Genomic DNA, 19,567 nt, shown 5'->3' on the forward strand with positions numbered 1-19,567 from the left:
TGGAGTCTTTCTGCAGGCCTAGATCTTCAGAGACAGGTGAGTATCCTTCTTTTTGTAACACCTTATTGTTGTGCTGATTTCACTGCTGTTACAGTAGTAGAGGAAGAGAAAACAGGTATCTACAGCAGAAGATAAGCTGTACAGGTGAAACTAGGCAGAAAGTTTTGGAGATGCTCCTAGCAACAAGGGCAAGATGACAAGAGAAGGGTTCTAAGGGGATCATGAGGGGAGAGCCCTACTGAAAATGGTAAGGGAGGTGGCTGGTAAACAGGTGGAAGTGTTGCATTACTTCTTGAAAGGGCTAGAAGATGATGAACAAGTGAGCAGCCTGTGAAGCAGGTAGGGATAGTTAAGGTCTCTGCAGCACACAGACTCCCTGGAGCCACAACTTCAAGCTGTAAATGATACTGTCCTCTCTTCCTGGCGCCAGTCACCGTGTAACCTTGCAACAGACAGCCTCAGCTGCTGCTGCTGACTCCCCTAATCCAGTGAGAGCAACAGAGGCTCAGATGAGCACGATCAGCCCACAGATGCAGCACTGGAGCTGAAATATGGCAGCTTATCTCTTCTAACTCAGAACAGCCTCAGCTGAGCTCTGTGCAGCTCCTAGGAAGAGACTGTTCAGCTCTTGTTGCCTACAATCCACTTGCTCTGAGTGGACTTTTTAATAGTCCTGAAGAGAGAGCTAGGCTTGTTACTCAGTTATAGTTTCATGGCATTAGCCATGAAGACCCTGTGAACTTTTCATTCTCCTGTCTTGGATGTATTCAACAGATGTTCAGATTATCTCTTCTTTACCTTTAATTCCTTACCAAGATAATGAATTTCACTTTCCTGCCATCTAGCCAGATGGGGAACTTCTAGCATTATATGTGCCTGGAAGAAAAACTATTCTATTCCTCATCTCTCCTCCTGCACTGATGTGCTTCTACATTGCAGCCATAGGACTTGGCTAGAAGGCATAACTCTTGATGAACAGTCCCCAGGCATTGCTAGGTGGTTTTGCCAGTATGTCCTGAGCCAGGCATCATAGTCACAGGCATCACTCAACCTCCTCACCTCTGTCTGTGAAATGTGAACTGAAAACAACTCTTCTAATCTTGGGTGGTACTTTACTCCTGCTTTTATCCTGCTTTTACATACCAACCCATCCCCTTACCTCCAATTCTGTTCCAGACAAATGTCTGTCCAGCTCATTCCTCTGCAATGGAGCACCTTACCTTGGTCTTGCTAAGCTGCCCTTAAAAATTCTAGCTGTTTAGGCTCATCTTTCCCACCTGGGCCTTTGCACAGCCTTGTCTCAACACTCTTGTCCCAGGATAGATTTCTAAGGAACTATCCTTCATTGCTGTTAGTCAGCTCCTCACCTTGTCAGACATGAGGGTGGAGATTGACCGACCAATTTCATGGTAGTCCATATTGGCCTGGCTCGGTCCCAGCAGCACAAAGATGAATCTGACAGGAATTGGGACCTCCAAGACAGACTCCAGGAAGACGGCCTCATTTAGTCGGACAAAGGCCATAGTTGGCTGCTCCAGGAACTGCACACAACCTACCAGGAGGCAATGTTTTGAACAGAGTTAATCACTGAGGTGAGCTGTAGTGGGCTGCCTTTGTGGAAATGGCAATTCAGGAGGTTCCCTTAGTCTTGCAGTACCAAGCTGGTCTCTAGACTACTGACAAAGACTCAGGCTTCATGCTGAGGTCTGCTCAAAGTCTCCCTGGTCGCTGATCACTCCCCAGTTTACTTTCTCAATCTCTTACACACGAGCTCTACTTACACAATAAGGAGCTGATTTTTAAATCAGAAGGTGGTTTACTATTAAGCCAATGCCTTATGGAAGGAAGTCTCCTACATGTTGGCAGTTACTTTTATCAAAGAAATTCCTAATCTCATCAAAGAATGAAATCAGGTTTACTCAACATGACCTATTTCCCATAAACCCCAATGCTTAGCAATAATTACATTCTTATCCATTAGCTCTTTATTAATTGAATGCCACATTATTTCTGCCATTATTTTGGCTGGGAAGGATGTCAGGTTGAACAGCCTATACATGCTGGACTGCTGTATGTCCTTTCTTGAGCATTGACATAATTAGTTTTCTTCTGGTTTTCTCATATGTTCCCTGTGTTCTTAAACCTTTTTCAGATGAAAATAAGCCAGTTCTCCAAAGATTCATAGGTATGAATTACACAGTTTGTTTTATGATGTCTGTATCTCATGAATGTTTGGCAGCCTTCACAGCTCCTAACAGATTGGGAAACACTCCCGCATCCTCCAGCATACCAGCTGCTTCCTTCCCATGCTGAACACAAATGTTTGAGAACTTCTATTTCTCTGACATTATTACTGAACTTTCTGCCATCTGTGTCCAGCAATGAGCTATATGCTCTGCCAGACTGGCAAATCTGTGTGATCTGAATGGCCACGGGGATCCCAAGATACAGAAATGCTCAGTATTTAGACATCTGAATACTCAAAGTGCATTTATGAAACTAATCTGGCTTCATCGTAGTTAAGCTTGATTGAGCTGCCAAGACTCTTTGCCCAAGTTTTCTCTCTGCTAGACAGGCAATGACATTTACTTTGCTTGTAGCACAGTTGTTTGCTTAGAAGTCAATGCCAGCAATGTGCTGAAGAGGACTGTTTTTGTGGTCAGAAGATACTAAAACCACTGATGCTCAGCCTGCCTGCCTGTGGTTCTCATTTGTAAAGAGAAATATGTCCTGGTACTGATATAGCTGATCCCAGAGGCTTTGCTGGTTCCTGGGCTCTTATTCTTAAAACTCAGAGCTCTTTGGCACGTGCAACCAAAACTAGCCAGGAGCAGGACCCATTTACTGGCAAGGTGTGTTCCCAAGCTGGGAAGAGGACAACACTATGCCTTTCAGCAGTGCTGGCAATCAGTGCATTGGGCACTTTACTACTTCTGAACTTCAAAATGAGATGTCTTGGTGACTGTGGTTAAACGTTCACCTCTAAGCTAGGCACCAGTTCCCAACATTACCTATAGTCAGTACTTCTAAATCTCAAAAAACAAAAAAAACCAAACCAACAGCCCAACAATCCTATCCAGTCATGCTTCACAATTATTACAGACAAATAAGATGTGAGTTGTCACCATACGAGAATGTTCAAAGCGCCCTCTCAAATTAAGCTTTGGAAATGCACGCTAGACGTCCAAATATCTCTCAGGAGAGAGATTACCCACAGCTGGGCCCAGACCAGGATCTAAATTGGTCTTTTTTGGTGTTGGGGTAGTCTGTATATGCTGTCTCTTACCCACAAGGACCACGGTGGCTTCTGCATCTTCAGGAATTTTCTCCATCAACTTCAGGTATTTACGGTGCCCCTCAGAGTTATGGACGTGTACATTTTTCTGCCAGGAAAGAGTAAAAATAAGAACTTTGTCCTTGTGCCTTTGTTTCCATACACAGCCTTGCTCTCTGACTGCATGTCAGCATCTGGGCTTGTCTTGGACCACACCAGATGGTCTGGCTCCCTGCTTCACTAGAAAGGCAGCCTTACAGTGAAAGATCATGCTGCAGATTCCAGGGCTATTGCTGCCATCGCACACTCCAGCAGACACTCACATAAAGCATGAGGCTAAAACTAGGTCCCAGAACTGTAATGCAATGACCTGATTTCTAATGTTCCAGGTGATCCAGGCAATCTCAGCCTTTGTGAGGATGAGCCTGCCTGTGAAGGTGCCCAGGTGTGGACATCAAGCATTGCTGTGTGCTGCCACAGGCCAAGGAGTGACCCTGAGGAGTGGAAAAAGGAAAGGTAACCCCCCGCATCACCCTTACCTCTTTGCACTCAGTCTCATGGGCCTTGGGATCAGCCATCTCAATTCGCTCCTCACCCATCAGGGGCACACAGGTGTCTGTGGTGTGGTTATGGTGGTGGTTCCCCACGATAGAATTCATGCTGGAGCTGGAGTGGTTCCTTGGAAAGAATCCCTCCTTCTCATCATTTGGGTGGCTAGGGGAGGGAAAGGTAGCCTCTAGACAGTCTCCTTGCCTTTTCCCACCATTCAGTCACCTTTGTCCCACCACAGCAGTGATCTGGTCACCTGAGGTATAGCCTTGTTGCCTGGGACTTGCAGAGTTCCGAGCTTCCCTCAGCTGTGTCCCACTCACCTGTGCTTCAGCAGCAGGGCACGCATCACGTTGGCACGGTCCTCTGCTCTTATCTGGTCAGAGATTATCATGGTCTCCACCATGAGGTGAGCAATGCCAGGCAGTGTGGTCTGCTCCAGGTCAAGAAGAACAGCACCTGTCAGGAGGAGAGGAAGAGCCCTGCTCCTAGTATGCAGCACTCCCTGCTGCACATATGCTCTGGGAACACAGATGTCCTGCAACAGCCCCACAAGCACCAGGCCCTCCTCCCAGTGCAGGCACCACTCAGCAATTCTTAACTTAAACGCTCTCAGCTGAGAACTGCCACAAGTCCAGGTATCTCATGCCCTCTACGTAAACCTTTGTCGCAGAGAAACCGTAAGATGCTGTGCAGGCAGTCTGAGAGCTGAAGAAATACTTGGTATCCAATTACCTGTGGGATGTGAGCACTCCAGGCTCTCACCCTGAGGGGGTCCAGTGAGAAAGTGTCTCCCCCCTCAGTGAGAAGATACTGAAGACACCCAACCCCAAATGCATGAGTAGCTCTAGCACTTTCTGCTCATGGGTCCAAGACCTGCTGGAACAGCTGGGTGCTGCAGTGCCATGTGCCTGAAGGCAGCAAAGCAGAGCAAGGAGCCACGTCAGACATCCTTGAGCTGTTACAATACCCTGGAAAACATGCTGTGTACTCCCCACATCCAACAAGGAGCCTGAACAGAGACACCATTGGCATGTCTTCAGTGAGCAGCCAAACAGCAACAGGAGTCATTCAGCAAAACTTGTCCCAGGGCAATACACAAATCCTGGCCAGCAGCACAAAGCAATTTCTGACTTACCATGGGCAATTGTCTTCCTGAGCTCCAGCAGGCTGCGGAAGGACAGTGAAGCCACGTGGGGTTTCCCCCACCTGGCCGTATCCTCCTCCACATCCTCCTCAAACTTGATCCAGCGAGCTGTTTCCTTCCAGTGCATCTCCTGGTTCTTATCCACCACCAGTTCGTTCAGCTCCACAAACACCTGTGTGAATCACAGTGAGGATGTGAGAATTCCTCTGATGGATGCGGTTCTATAAGCAATAAGTGGAAAGCCTCAGGTCTATTCGCAATGTGCTACCTGTTGTAAAGCAATGCTTAGGCAAACTTGCCCTAGCTAACAGTGTTTTAGTGAACAGAAACAGCTAAGTATGGCAGGAGCCTTCACCACCACATGGAGCAGCAGAAAGCTACAAGTGAGACAATGCAGGCAGAGGAAACAGAGTGAATCAAAGCTGGGCACTTCTCTACCAGACTAACAACTTCATCCTCTGCCTACTTCCCAGCTACAATAAGAAGCTTCTCCCCAGATTTCCTATGCTAATGTTCTGTCATGGTTTGGCCTTCATACCTTCTCACCAGAAGGTGGTGATGTTACTGTGCTGCCAGTTTCCCAAACAGCACTACAATTTCTGTGGCTTTTTTTTATGTCTTTCCCAGAGTTGAAGCACTGCGATTCCAGAGAAACCTCAGCTTTTATTGGAAGAGTGTGTTCTCAGCTTTCATTGACAATGGATAAGAGATTGAAATGTCCCTACCGAGGCTACGTAAAGTATTAATATTGAAACTACACTTCTTAAAACGTCTGTTTTTCAACCTGATTTATGGCTTCTGAACAAGTGCAGGAGGACCGTACACAGATACCTCATGGGGTTTTCTATCCAACTTCTTCTTCTTCTTCTTTTTCTTAACTGATGGGGTTGATGCTAATTTTTTGCTCGTCCTGGTGATCTGGCTCCTAGATGGTTTCTTCATCAGATGCCTCCTTACACCAGGGTTATCTTCAAAGCGGTGGCCTGAACACAGAGGAAGGGAGAAAAAAGACCACCAGTGTGTCTAGTGGAAATGCGCTGTCTGGAATGGGAACACATCCAAACCCACCTCTTTTTTCTCTAGATTATACTGGCAAAGCCCTGGCAGTTGGAGAACTCACCATCATTCTCTGGGCCCTTGGAGATCCTTCCTGCCTCACCTGCCTACTTCCACCTGTTCCTGATGTCTGAGAGTTAATTCCTTTACAATGTTTCCTCCCAGGTTGTGCGTATAGTGGAGCATCACTGCAAAATCTTTTAGGTTTTATTCACAGTACCTGAGTAAGTAGTGCATTAACCTTCTCCATTTTGCCACGACAAAAAGCAACCTGAAGCACTGTCAGTATGGCACAGAAGTGCATCTTCCTCAGCACATACACACCATGGGACAGGGAAAACCTCAGAGCCCTGCTCCAGGATAAGTGGGCTGTCCCAGGTAGATCACAGAGTCAGTGGTCTTACTCAGCTTTGGTCCAAGCAGGCTCGCTGATCTCCTTGGAAGGCAACACCAAAGTCTTCTGGGGTGAAACTCATGTCTCTGTGTATCTTTCTGCAGTTGGCTTCAAGACTTGCAGCTCTTTGGGCATGAAAGGTAGTGAAAAGCACTGGGCTTGAAGGCTTTGTGCTCTCCCTGATGCTCACTGCAGGAAAATATCTGTGCATCTCTGGCAAGGAAAGTAACAGCCCAACATCAGGCCAGAGATACCATGGCCTTGCTTCTTGGAAATCTGGGTTGCTAAATTAAATATAACATGAATCAATACTGAGCCTCAGGGGATTTTCACCCACTGGCTGCCACGCTGATGAAAGTCCTGCTGTTAGCTGGACTCCTCCCTGCTCTACTTACTGCACTGCAATGTCGATAGGAGCCAATCTCTGCCCACTGATGCATGTGTTTCTAACTTCCTCAGACTTGTGGATGGATTTATTTCTTTCATGCCCCACAGCTGCTTGCCCCAAATGAACATCAAGCTCAAGCCAGCACCTGAAGCCAGTGTCCTTCCTCAGCACCAGATCTCAGACTAAGATCCAAGGGTAATGTGCCTAGAGAACAGATCTTCTCTCCTTGCCTGAAGCCAAGCTCCCCAGCACAGCATGAGATGGTGACAGCATCTGAGGATGCAGCATGATTCCTATGGCAGCTCCAAGACAACAAATTGGTGCATTACTCTCCCACAGAGTATCTCCTACAGTCTTTTCCAAACAATGTTCTTGTCACTGTTGGTTTACCTAAGTCAATTTTCCTCCACCTTAAGTCTGAAGATGACAAACATTACTTTACACTGATTAAGGTCTTCCTCCAGAGTACCTGTCCTATTCAGTCCAACGCAGCAGGAAAATGCCTTCAACTCATGCATTAGCTCCTGTTTCCTCCATTTATTACCCTTTATCCACCAGCAGAAAGTTCATACAGAGGCATCAGAATAGCCGTACTGGTACTAGAAAGCAATTTGTTAGCTCGGCATCACAGGGATGGTGCACTCTTCCTATTTGCCCCAGTGTAAAGCTATAGCATTACCTCTAGGAAGAAGACAATCTCTATTTCTTGGGATATTTAGACTAAACAAAATGATAGGCAACATATAAAAAGTCAGGGCTTTATGCTGGCTTCTGGAAAAAGCTATTGCCCCTCAATTTCTTTCCCAGCTCTAGCTGGAGTGGGACAGTATGTGTGCGAGTAAATGTGAATGTGTATGTATGTATATATATAGGCATACATTTGGAATACGTACTATAACCATGCACCTAAGTGTGTGCAGAATGCAGCAGAGCATGTGTAATTGGGAAGGTGAAGACAAAAAAAGAACTACAGCCATGCAGACACACACAAGTATTTGAGAGTGAGATCAGGTTATGCCTGTTGTTTACACAGTGCGTCTCTGAAGAGGAGGGAAGGTACGAGAGAAGCTGAAGAAACGCAGGCTTTCTGTGCTCATCCCTGCTGACACCCAGCTATCCCTGCATGGTGCTCCCCATGCTCTGATCATTAAAAGAAATCTAAAGAGACACACTCAGGTCCAACAAGGACTCTGCTCTGCAGAAAAGCTATGACATCCCTCCTGGATCCGAGCTGATCCTGGAAAAGGAACACGCAGCAAGTAGCTGAGTAAGTGACCCTGGCTGGACGTGAGCTGGCTCTGTACAGACCTGATGCTGTTGTCTCTGCCATCTCTGTCTGCTGCATCTCTGCGGGATTAATCCACAGTGTGGATTTATTGTGCAGAAATAATTAAGAGTTGACTGTACAGTACATCCTATTTCAAGCACCTGCAGTATTAGCTGTAGCGATCAATGAATCTGTTAACTGCCAGCAAGCCAAATGTCCCCACTGTATAAGTGGTGCATATCGCACACTGTCCCTTCCACGCTCCCAAGAGCAGCCATCCTTTCCTAGGTGAGCCTGCAGCTATTGCTCACACTCTCAATGCACATATTGCTCAGCCTGGGAGAGCTGACGGGGTCAATTAGCTCCAGGTTGTGGTTTCAACTTTGCTCCTATTAAGTTGTCTAAGAATTTAGTAACAAGTATCAGACCCAACCAAAAGCAAATCCCCACTTGCTGGTCTCTGTACAAGCACAAAGGCAGACATTCCTTCCCCAGAGGCTGCAAGGCTTATGGACTAGTTGAGACAGAAATAATGTTGCTGGGACTGAGAGGAATCAGCAGTTAAATGTTTTACCTAAGATCATACCAGAAGGCTGTGGTGGAGCCAGAAGCTGCACCAGGCCTCTTGAGCCCACATTGCACTCTGTCTCCCCACACCTGCTTGCAAAGCCTAGGATAGCTCTGGGGTCATGCCATCTGCTTTTGTGCGCTTGTACAAGGCTTTGAAACATGTAGAACGTGATCCAGATGAGGAAATTTGGGCAGCTGCCATGGAGCAGTGACCACAAGCAGCATCCCTCCCAAGGTGACACACACAGACACCTTCAGCTGCTGAGAAAAGGCTGCCAATACGAGGTGGCAGTGAGGTGCTGCTTTCTGTGCAGCCTCTGGGATGGCTCATAGAGCTACTTCTCCACAAGGGGTGCACGGATAAGGAAACATGCAGAGAATAGACACTCTTTGCTCTTGGGATTCCTAATTTCTCCTTCCCTGTGATTCCCACTCTTCCTTCCTGCCTCTTTCCCTATTCCAGGCTGCCAGCTTGCTATTAGCTACTTTCACAAACAACACTTAATCCTGCAGACACTGGGACTAGTTTATTTTCTCCTCCGGGCATTAGTCTACAGCACAAAGCTCAGAACCTGATACCCAACACTGCTGTCAGATCCGCAGCCCTGCTCCGATTCCAGCAAACAGAGAGCAACAGCACACTGTCACCTTGTGCCACAGATGGAAGGAGACACTGCTCTATTCTTATATGTGCCTGGGAGCAGAGACTTTTCCTCTGGCCACAATGTGGGTTACATCCCAATGGGCACAAACAGCAAGGGGCAGCTGCCTCCAAGGCTGCTCAAGCAAGAAGCACACAGCAAAGCACCTCAATACTACAAAATGGATCTGTACAAAGACCTTGTATTGACACACAGACACCAGACAGCTCCTCCAGCTCCCCAAGACACCAGGCTGCATGCAGTGGGGCAGACAGTACCTTCTCTAAACCTGACCAACCTGAGACAGAGAGAGCAACAGACAGTAAACACAGGGTCAGGGCTAATCACTACAGCTGGGGGCTTTTCTCTACAGCTGCGCCCAGGGATCATGGCTCTGGTACTTACAGGTGGTCTCCCCACCTGGGTAACCCAGGTGGTTTCTGATGGCCTCCCATAAATCATAGTCTTCAAAATTGAAGGCAAATTCATCAAAGTCTTCATAGCCGAGCGAGTTGCGAACACGGGCACTTACTGCTGCTTCAGGGCTGCTGCCCTCTTCCAACTCCCTTGCTGCCTCCTCGCTCTCCCGCAAGGTGCTCATGTTGTCCTTGCGAAGGTCAGGGGTCAGGTGCCATGAGCTGCTCACCTTCCGAGGAGCAGCTGGGGCTGCCAGGCTGAAGTGCAGAAAGCAGGGTGCCCCGGGGGGGTTTCAGCGTAGTCCTGGGGCAGGCCCCAGTGCCTCGGTCCCCAGGACACAAGGCATGCAGCTGCTGGGACCTGGTGAGGTCCTGGAGAGGATGGCAGCACCAGGGAATGTTCCTGGGGAGAAATATTCCTCCAGCTCCTCGGAGCAGGATCCTCACTGTGCCGCAGGCTCTTTGCTGGATGCCCAGGGACAGGCAGGCTCCGCATGCAGCACCGCTTCTCTCCCTCACTCCCCTCTGGTGTCTCCCTCCCTCTCCAGCATGCAAAGCAACCTATTGAATTCTCCATGTCCTCAGGCCCAGAGCGTGCATTTCCATGACGTCTCTCCTGTCTGCCCTTACGAGCACATAGGGGCAGTCCCCTCAGATGCGTTTTGGAAAGGGCAGCTGCCTCTCTATGAGAAGCACGTAGGAGGGGGAAGGCTTCTCACATCAGGTGGCTGCGATCCCAGAGCTGGCGTGTCACACAGAGGGCTGCTAACTGGGAAAGTGTGTCAGGAGAGGAGAGAGCTGGGTCTCAGGGAAAGGCAAGGAGCCCTGAAAAGGAAAGGGCAGCGGGGTGGGTGGAGGAGGGCTGGCACCTGTGGGGTGGGTGGGAGGAGTGGTGCTGGGCTCATGTGGAGATGTGGGACCAGAGCTCTGGATGCAAAAAAGCTGATAGAGAGGAGTCAAAGCTAGAAAAGCAGGAGCTGAGGGTCAGGGAGATGAGGACCAGGTCTGTCGGGGGAGGCTGGAGATCGTGTGTGGAACTATCAGGAAAGAGAGCAAAGCAGGGAGATGCAAAGCATGCATGCTATAGTGTGGTAAAACCTCACTTTTCATGCCATCCAAGTCAGCAGATGCCAGCATCTGGGCCTCAGCCTCATCCGTGGGGACACGCTGATATGCTGCACTCTCCAGTGTGGTCATACTGCCAATGCACATCCTCTCCTTTAAGTCATAGGTAACTCGTTGTCCACTTGCCACCTGGCCCCAGGGCCTGCGCTTCTCCCAGCCCTGAGAAACACGTTCCCGAGGTCCTGGGAGGCTGTAGAGAACAAAGAGACTGATGGTAGAAAACAAGATAAGTGGGGGTAGGCACTGGTTCTTCTCAGGGGATGAGATCCCTTGGCCCAGCCCAGACAAAGAATTCCCTGAGAAGGAGCAGAGTCAGAAGTCACCTGTCCCAACACCTAGAGATTGTCCTACCAACCCTTCTGCTCCTCCTTGTCCCACAACGCAGAGCAGGATCAGCTTGAGGTATGTGTTAGGGACACATCTCTGAGCTGAGGACCTCATGGCCTTCAACTGTGCTGTGCCTCCTGGGCTTCCCAGCCTGCTGGTCAGCACGACACAAGCTAGCTGAGAAAAAGATTACCTCATATGTGCACCCAGTGCCTTCAAACCCACATCCTGAGGAACCCACAAACACAAAGAGGTCCCAGGAGTCCCAGACAGTGACCATCCTGCTGGAGAGCAGCAGTGTTGCTGCAGTCACTGGGCTCCACAGTCCCTCCAGTTCAGCAGGAGAGGTGAGACTGGGCAGAGCCACATACCTCTCTGTGCTTCCCCAAGTGCTGGGTCTGGGCAATGACTGAAGCCCGGGAGAGTGGCAGCATCTCAATACCTGCCCTCCTACCTGTGGAATGAGGCAGGGCCCTTGTCCTGTAGGAGGTCAGTGAGGTGTGGTGTGGAGGACAGGATGCCACACTCCTCTTCCACGTGGAACTGTGCTGGGGCCAGAGTGCTGCCAGACTCATCCTCATCGCTGCCAATGGTGAACTGCAGAAACAAACAACCTTGAAAGCAAGAGCCAGACCAAGCACACATGTCCCATCTCCCACCATCCCCACAGCCTAGAAAAGGCTACACAAACTTCTTCCCCTCATATCTGATACCCTCTAAGAACAGTCACATTGATCTTCCCTCATGTCTTACACCCCAAACCTGGTCATGCAAACACCTTCCTTAGCATCCATTCAAGACAATGACTTCTTTGTTACTGTTCCTCCAAACTTCCCCCTGCTTGCCCCAGCCTCCAAGCCCCACTCAGGCAGGGATGCTCCAGCCTTGCCTTTGGTTTGCTTGGGGGCTCCAGCTTAGGAGATGTGTCCTTCCCACGAGCTTCGCCCTCAGACTCTGTAAAGACCTCCTTCTCCTGGGCTTCTTCTGCCTCAGACTCTCCTTCTTCTTCCTCCTCCTCTTCTTCTTCCTCTTCTTCCTCCTCTTCTCCTCCTTCCTCGTCCACTTCTTGAATGGTAGGGGTGACTTCTGAGGGGGGTACTGAGGTTCTCTTCTTTTTCCTTCTTCTTTTTTTCCTCCTGCTGGCACGGGGGGGCCTCTTTTGGAACTTGAGGGCAGAAGGGAGGTGAGTGGAAAGGGGATGATGGATGTGGTGCGAGGTTTGACGGTGGACTGAGAGAGAAAAAGAGAGTCAGAGGGGCAGGAAGAGGCTGGGAGGAACCTGCCAGGCGCCCCTCCAGGAAACAGCGTGGTCTGGAGATCAAGGGCCAGGAAGGGCAAGGAGAGCCACCAGCCCACAGGGACACAGCAAAGCTCTTCCAATGATGTGGCAGGCTGTGGTCAGCCTCAAGTGGCTAAGGAGGCAGCCCTCATGCAGTGCCAAACCACCCCAACATTCTTTGCCACCCTGGGCAAGACAGGGCTCTCCTGAGGCTGCTGAAACCATTCACACAGCTGTGCAGAGCTGCAGGGACTTGCCAGAGACAACACCCCCTTCCTAAACATGGGGAAATACTTCTCACATTCTCAAACAAGCAGAGTTTGGGTCATTTACAAACATTTCTTTCCTGCATAGTGTTCTTTAGTTAGACTTAAATAGATGTGCCTTATTTCACTCGCAGGCTTGGACAGGAATCACAGAGCAAGACTTTTAGTGCAGATGCAAAATAAATTCACATCTCAGGCTCTGTGAGGTACCAGCCTCTGAAACGCAGGCTCAGTTAGGAGGCTCTCTTTAAAAACCAGGGTAAAAAACAGGGCAGAAGGACTTTTCTTCAAACTAATCCACAAAGAGAAATTCATATGGAGTTGACCTGGGTGTCGTGGGAATTACACAACGAGATGAAATTAATGGCATTTCTGAACCATCACTCAAAACCAACGTCAATTCACCATGCAGGGAGCAGGGTAAGCTCGGCATCTCCCAGCAAGAGATGGGAAAGCTACTTCTGCTCGGTCTATCTGCAGGCACAAAGCTTTCCAGATGCAGCCTGCAGGATGCATGGCCCCTGGGGCAGCACCCGGAGCAGTTGAAATGCCGGGGGCACCAGCCGCTTTGCAAGGGGGCTTTGCTCAGCAGCTCTTCCTGAGGAATTGTTTCCAGCCTGTTTTGATTTGGTTCCTTCCCAGCTTTCCTGTGACATGGCAGCAAAATCTGTTTATAGTGAAAACTACCTTCAAAGGGCATTTTCAATGGAAGCTGTAACCTTCTCCCTGGGAGAGCCAAGCAGGTTCATTGTTCTGGTGTCATGTTTCCTTTCCTTTGGTTTCTCAAGTCTTTTCTCCCTTGTTTCCCCCCTTGGGAACAGAAGGAATATTTCACACACCCCCTTGGTTCAGCCTTGTGGCAAGAATTAGAAGAGGTTGGGAATGGTCAGACAAATGCAAAATGGGAAGTTTAGGCTCTTCAGTAAATTGGACAGGGAGTCCAGAAGAAAGAACCCACATATCAGTAGTGGTTGTGAATGGGGTAAGAAACGTTTCTAAAACCAGACAGCATTCACCTCCATGAGCCTGGAGAATATCCTTCAAAGTCTAATAACCTACCAGATCTTTCAGCTTCAGGAATACATGGTGCATAAAACTAACAAAACAGCACAAATCTCTAAGCAAATTTTCCAAGAAGCTTCTGCCATGCATGCTGAAGCAGATTATCTGCATGCTCTGCACCAACTCACACACCTGTGCACACACACAGAGCTCTGAGCAGGTAAGTACTGCCAGCACAGTAAGGAGCACCCTGCAGCCACAAGTGTGAGTGACTGTGTGCTCAGGTGGAAAGTTCTGTTTGAATGTAGCCTCTGTTGAGAGATGGCACAAGCAGTAAGTAGCAGCTGGAGTGCATTATACTAATTGAATGTTGCTAGCAAACTTTTGCAACTCCAATTGGAAATGAGTGGCCAAGCAGAAAACAGCCTGGTGATGTACTTAGAACAAAATGTTCCTAAGGTTGTATCCTATCAAAGCTAAGCTGGGAAATAAGCAGTATCTGATTGCAGAGAGCCAGAAACTGGAAAGCTCACCCAACCATTGCTACTTGTCTGCCACACACAGGCCTGTTGCTGGGGGGTTCTTCCTGCCCGTTACCAACATTACTAGAACCTACTGTGACCATTTACAGCAAGCAATAGCTTATGACTGCTCTTGTGGGCACACTCTCATCCTACAGCTAAAGTGACTCTGACTGGTGCCTTCTTCATGGAAGGGCAATTAGAGGAATGAACGTGCTGACCAGAGGATTCCAGGTGAAATAGCTGCAGCATTTTAAACTCATGCCCCATTTCTAATTTGCAATCCTTTTCTGAGCAGATAAGCCTGATGGTTTCATGGCTGCTATTTAGAAATACATGGGCATGTCTGACTGGAACCATCTGCTTTCAGATTGGGGAGGACAGCCTGGCTTCTAGCCATATTTGGATGTTTCTTTGCAGCCATATGGGAGAAAATTAGTTTCAAAGTGGAAACTTCAGAGGTGGCTGCAGAGGTCCCTGACACCAGGTGAGGAGGTGACCTGGGCTACGTGTCACCTGGGCCGTGCAGGAGATACACCTCCAGGAAATTGGGACGCTGGTACAGACTGACATAAGGCAGTGGGCATTGGGTGTAAGCATCACTTTGGAAACACTCTAAAGGGAGGAAAGGTTTGCAGGTCCCGGGTAAAAGGCTGCAGAACACATGGAGCTGAGCAAGGGTTAGGAACGGATGTGGGTGCAATGGTTCAAACCTACATACATTCAAAATCTCTCTCACTGTAGCTGCGTCTCTGCTTCTCCAGATTGCTTGATGCTGACTTGCTTATCAGGTCCCCAAATCTCTCGATTGATAAAGTCTTATCCAAGTCCTCATCGTCCTCGGCACCAGGAGAGGCTTTTTCTGCACGATCTCTGCCCTGCACAGAAATCGCCAGACAACAATCAAACACTGCAGACTCCTCCCATCCTCCAGGTTCTTGTGCCCTGCAGATGGAGCTGGGATTCTGAGGAGCAGCAGGCAGCATCCCACGGGGCAGGGGGAACAGTTACTCATCTCTGGGCACAGCTCCTTTGCAATCCTGGGGTTCCCATTTCCTGTGGCACGCCTTCCTCAGGCTTTTCTGCCCAGTTTCCTCTCATCTCAGGCTACGGGTGCTCCTCTGCCTTTTGCTGGTGGGTAATCACCACCTGCCCTTTCTGCCTCCTGAGCAGCTGCAGCTGGTACAATTGTCTGTCAATACAGCCAAAATGCCAGTGCTGAGCTGCTATGGACTCACGAGTTTCCATGGAAACAGAAGGAGGCCCAACGGTGACAAATCTGTCTGTGCTGGGCACAAAGAGAGAGCAAGGTGGCTTTAGCCGAGCTGTGCCTCCCAGCAACACCCCCAGCTGGCCCCTGGCACCACAAAGCCCCTACAGCTCCCATCCCACCAGAGCGACAGACACCACGTGCTCTCAGAGGCTCCTGCTGCTTGCCAACACCTTCAGCCTTCTCTGGACCTCAGCTTGCTGTCTGTATGGAGAGTGCATCTGGCCCTGAAGGTAGTTCCCGGGACAGACATGGCACTGCTGCTGCCAGATTCCCACCTCACCTGCTGCAGATCGATGAACGCATCTCCTACGGGAGGGGACTCGCCAGCTGCCATTTTGGTTCAGGACCTAAGGGCCTGGGCAAAATATCAACCCTTCTCTTTCACCGGCAGGCACCCAGGAAACCTGGAGAGTGGCATAACCTGTGGAGAGAGGGCAGGACAAGCGAATATCGTGGGACACTGCCACCCCACTGCCTTCAGTCCCTGTGGTCCTAACCCAGAGGGGCTGCCTCAGGGAAGCTGCAGTGACAGGGCAGGCTATGCCTGGCATAGCTGCATCGCCTCCTGCCAGGTGAGCTTGAGACGGCTCACAGAGTGGAACTGGGAAGACTCAGGCCTCTGGAAACCCATCTGAACTCATGTGGAGAAGGACAGGAGCCGTAAGCACATCCACAGCACTTTGCGCAGAGGGATGGATAAGTAAAGTGTTCTCATCTCGCTGAGCAAGAGAAGAGACATTTGTTAACACTACAAGGGAAGAATACAAATGACTACAAAATTGGCAAAAGGGAACATTTTTTTTTCAGTGATGTCACTGGGGGGGAAAAAAGTGCAAAATTAGAGGATAGCTTGGCTATCTCTCTGGATAACAAGCTGTCCTATTTATGACAAAACCCATCTTCCATAATAAGCTGTCACCTAGCTGTGATAGCTTTGGAAGAAGTATTATAGGACTACAGGCTACATCCCAGAGATCTGCTCAGGTATTTCTTACCATCCCATCTGAAGTACCTGGTATGGGCCACTGTCTGAGATGTGACACTAAAACAGATAGTCTAAAGGTAACACCAGTAAGGACACTCACACCACCATCCCTCCTTCTACCTTTGAAGATCTCCAGCAGGCGTTAACTACAGTCTCTGCTTATTCTGCCCACCTGAAGGCACGCGTTTATGAAGCCAAGAATTACGGGGCCATCCGTAAGGCAACTTTGAAGAGCAAATGTCATCACCGATGAAGCACGCTCTTCTGGTCCAAGCCACCTTCTCTCAAGCCATTTAGCTCTCACACTGCTTCTATAGATTTAGCAGCTATCTCAGGATACAGTCATGCAAATGAACACACTATTGAACAGCGCCAGAAGCACTACAGCTAGAAGCTAGGCATGCTGCAATGTGATACGGCTGCAAGCAGCAGAGCACAACAGTGAGCCTGCACACCCAGGTCTTGCAGGTACTTGCTCAGAGCAGAGCAGTGATGGAAAGTCTAAAACGATGGGTATTTCTTAATGACAGGGAGTGAATGTGAAAGGACAGAACACTACAGACATGGTTCAGCCGGCATGGTGGTGGTGATGGGCTGACAATTGGACTAGGTGATCTTAAGAGGTCGTTTCCAACCTTAACGAGGAACACCAGAGGAACTAACACAGCTACATGGACAGAAAGAGAATTAAAATGTAAGGTAAAGCCTGCTAGCTGAATAACCTGAGATTTTTGCTATTCTTTATCTCCCTTTGAATTTCACCCTCCTCATTATCGTGAGCAAGGCTTAATGGAAGAAATTCCTCACACATACCTCATTGGACTCCACAGTGACTAAACCCCTCTATCAGACCTGAACAGCTCGAGAGAAGCTCTGTGCCAAGACAGAAGTCAAAAAAGCAAAGGGAGAATCCAAACCAAAAGGAACAGGATGAAAATACCCAATTCGATCCGTAGGTCTGCAAGGGCTCCTCCTTAAGCTGTAACCTTCAAGTCTGCACCCTGTTTACCAAGAGAAATGGAAGAAAAGGGGTTTGGAGAGTGAGCAAAAAAAAAGGAGAAAGATCTGGAAATGATCTGTAAGAGGAGACTACTTTTATTTTTCCACAGGAGACCTGATGGAGAAAAGGGTAATGCGTGTCTTTGATTTCCTTTTGCTTTTAACTCAAGAAGAGAGTATCATTGCATAAAACCCAACAGCAGCAAATCTGAAACTGAAGGCTGCAGGAAGAGCTCCCGGCACATGGCTCCTGTTGGGTGCACTCATTGCTGGCCGCTAGAGGCCACCTGCCCCTTGTTCTGCAGCCTGCTGCAACCTGTCACAGATGCTCCTCGCATCCTCCCTGGCATTTCTACCACCTGCAACAGGAGGAGTTCAGAGAAGAGCAACAGAATCTGCCAGCAGGCCAGAGGGATTGGTTCTAAGGAAAGGTTAGGAGCTAAATTTGGCTGGCGCAGTATGGGATGACTAAGATGGGGAGGGGACGTGCCAGCACTCTGGAAGCATCTCAAGGATGTGAAACATGAATAAAGGGTTTTTGGTGGCGGTGGTTTTTTTTCGGGTGATCCCACACAAAGAGACTCTGAAATTAGTTCATGTGTAAAAGAGAAGTTTGAAATGAATAGCAAGGAGGGTTCTGCTAATGAGCATTGTGCTGCCGCCCAACCTGCTGCCAGCCCTGCCCAGGAATACAAGACAAAGGGGGGACTAACAGCAAAGAAAGCTGAAAGGAGGATACCTCCATCCTCATCTATCTTCTGCTTGTGGGGAGGACGTGATTCAGCATTCCCGCTACAAGTAATTTGCAGTAATAGAAGTGTGATGCCAGCAGGCCAGATTGGAAAGGAAGAAAGCAAAATGCACGGGCTGCCGGCTGGCAAGCTCTCACACCTTCCCTCTCTCTCCACCAGTGCATTAGCCCTGCTCACAGCAAACCCTGCAGGGACTCTCTCCTCAGGATGCAGCCTTCAGCAGCAGCAATAGCATGGGCTCCCCCACACTGCCGTGCTGCACACCGACAGTCTCGGCTGGAAGCAAACAGGCCGGCACGTCCCCGTAATGCTGACAGCTCCCGGGGGCCACATGTTGCTGACAGCTTCCAGAGTGGCTCCCTGGTCCCCGAAGGCCAATTCACTCTGCCAGGGCAGGGACTGCCTCGCTTTGCCAAGGAAGCACACGGGGGCCTGCTGCCTTCGCTGCCCCTTGGCAGAATGTTTGGCTGATACAGAGGCAAAAGAAGCAGCTCCCTGGTTCCCTCAGCTCTTCCCTAATCCGCCGCCAATCCAGCTGGGAGCCGTGGGGTGTCTAGACAACGGAGCACTGTGGGGAAAGGAATAAAGCCCCACAGGCATTGGGATGCGGGAGGGCAGGAGATGCTCAGAAGAGGCAGGATGGGGGGCTGGAAAGGTTTCCCCGTGCAGACTGAGCTCCACCAGGGCTGAGCAGAAGGTGCTGAACCAGGCAGAAGCACCGAGCCCAGCACCCTGCACCCTGCGGGGAGGCACAAGGCAAAGCAGCAGCACTTCAAGCAGCGAGCACACTAAGTTTTATAAACACCAGCGTGTTTAACCGGTGACTTTCTCTTCTACGCGGCTACACCGTAACTAAAATATTTTATAAGCTTGAAGTATTTCTCTGACTATCGGACAGGCAGACAAACGGACACAGGACCATGACGTGTGGGGTACAGCTCCCACAGGCACCGGGGCTGGTACAGACACAGACACCAACACACACACACACACAGAGCCTCAACGAAAGGATGAGCAGCCAGACACACGGACAGACACACGGACAATGCAGCAGGTGCCGCCCCGTGTCCCTGCTCACCCCCCCCGGTACCGTTCCGCACCTCGCCCCTCCGTGTCAGTAGAGCCGCCTTCCTCCTCGCTCCGCTCCGTGCCGTGCCGGTGTCAGGCGGCGCTGAGGCCCCGTCCTCCGTCGGTCCCTTAGTGCCGCCCCCGCTCGCAGTTCCCCGCTCCCAGCGTTGGAGCGGCCGGGTTCCCCCCCCCGGGCGGCGGGGACGGGCTGCGGGGCGGGGGGCGCGGGCCCCGGCGGGCGGGAGGGGGACGCTGGGGCGGGCTCCAT

The 19,567-nt window shown here is 49.8% G+C and overlaps 1 protein-coding gene and 1 long non-coding RNA gene across 6 annotated transcripts in view; both read right to left on the reverse strand.

Annotated features, from left to right (window-relative positions):
* Positions 1-19,564, reverse strand: part of SLC4A3 (solute carrier family 4 member 3) — a 28,587-nt gene extending 9,023 nt beyond the window's left edge. For 2 of the 5 annotated variants that reach the window (XR_014948212.1, XM_015868914.3), the window contains exons 1-12: positions 19,332-19,564; positions 15,776-15,916; positions 14,944-15,100; positions 12,044-12,384; positions 11,609-11,751; positions 10,806-11,017; positions 5,802-5,953; positions 4,962-5,142; positions 4,147-4,282; positions 3,814-3,988; positions 3,287-3,383; positions 1,368-1,552 (exon numbers count right to left, since the gene is read on the reverse strand). Coding sequence is in view for 3 of the 5 variants with exons in the window: in XM_015868914.3 (XP_015724400.2) it covers positions 1,368-1,552; positions 3,287-3,383; positions 3,814-3,988; positions 4,147-4,282; positions 4,962-5,142; positions 5,802-5,953; positions 10,806-11,017; positions 11,609-11,751; positions 12,044-12,384; positions 14,944-15,100; positions 15,776-15,829 (1,833 nt within the window). In the remaining 2 variants the exon portion in view is untranslated. Of the gene's footprint in view, positions 1-1,367; positions 1,553-3,286; positions 3,384-3,813; positions 3,989-4,146; positions 4,283-4,961; positions 5,143-5,801; positions 5,954-10,805; positions 11,018-11,608; positions 11,752-12,043; positions 12,385-14,943; positions 15,415-15,775; positions 15,917-19,331 lie in introns of all 5 variants that reach the window. The other 3 variants (XR_014948211.1, XM_085553044.1, XM_085553045.1) reach the window with 2 other exon arrangements.
* On the reverse strand, positions 9,154-10,467 carry LOC146760062 (uncharacterized). The gene is made up of 2 exons (XR_014948221.1): positions 9,692-10,467; positions 9,154-9,584 (listed from the first exon to the last, which is right to left on the reverse strand). It is a non-coding gene; the product is annotated as an uncharacterized LOC146760062 (long non-coding RNA).
* Positions 19,565-19,567: the final 3 nt, after the last annotated feature.

The sequence above is a fragment of the Coturnix japonica genome, chromosome 7 (assembly GCF_054131305.1).
Source record: "Coturnix japonica strain WE chromosome 7, WE-NBRP24, whole genome shotgun sequence".
In the NCBI taxonomy this organism is placed as follows: domain Eukaryota; kingdom Metazoa; phylum Chordata; class Aves; order Galliformes; family Phasianidae; genus Coturnix; species Coturnix japonica.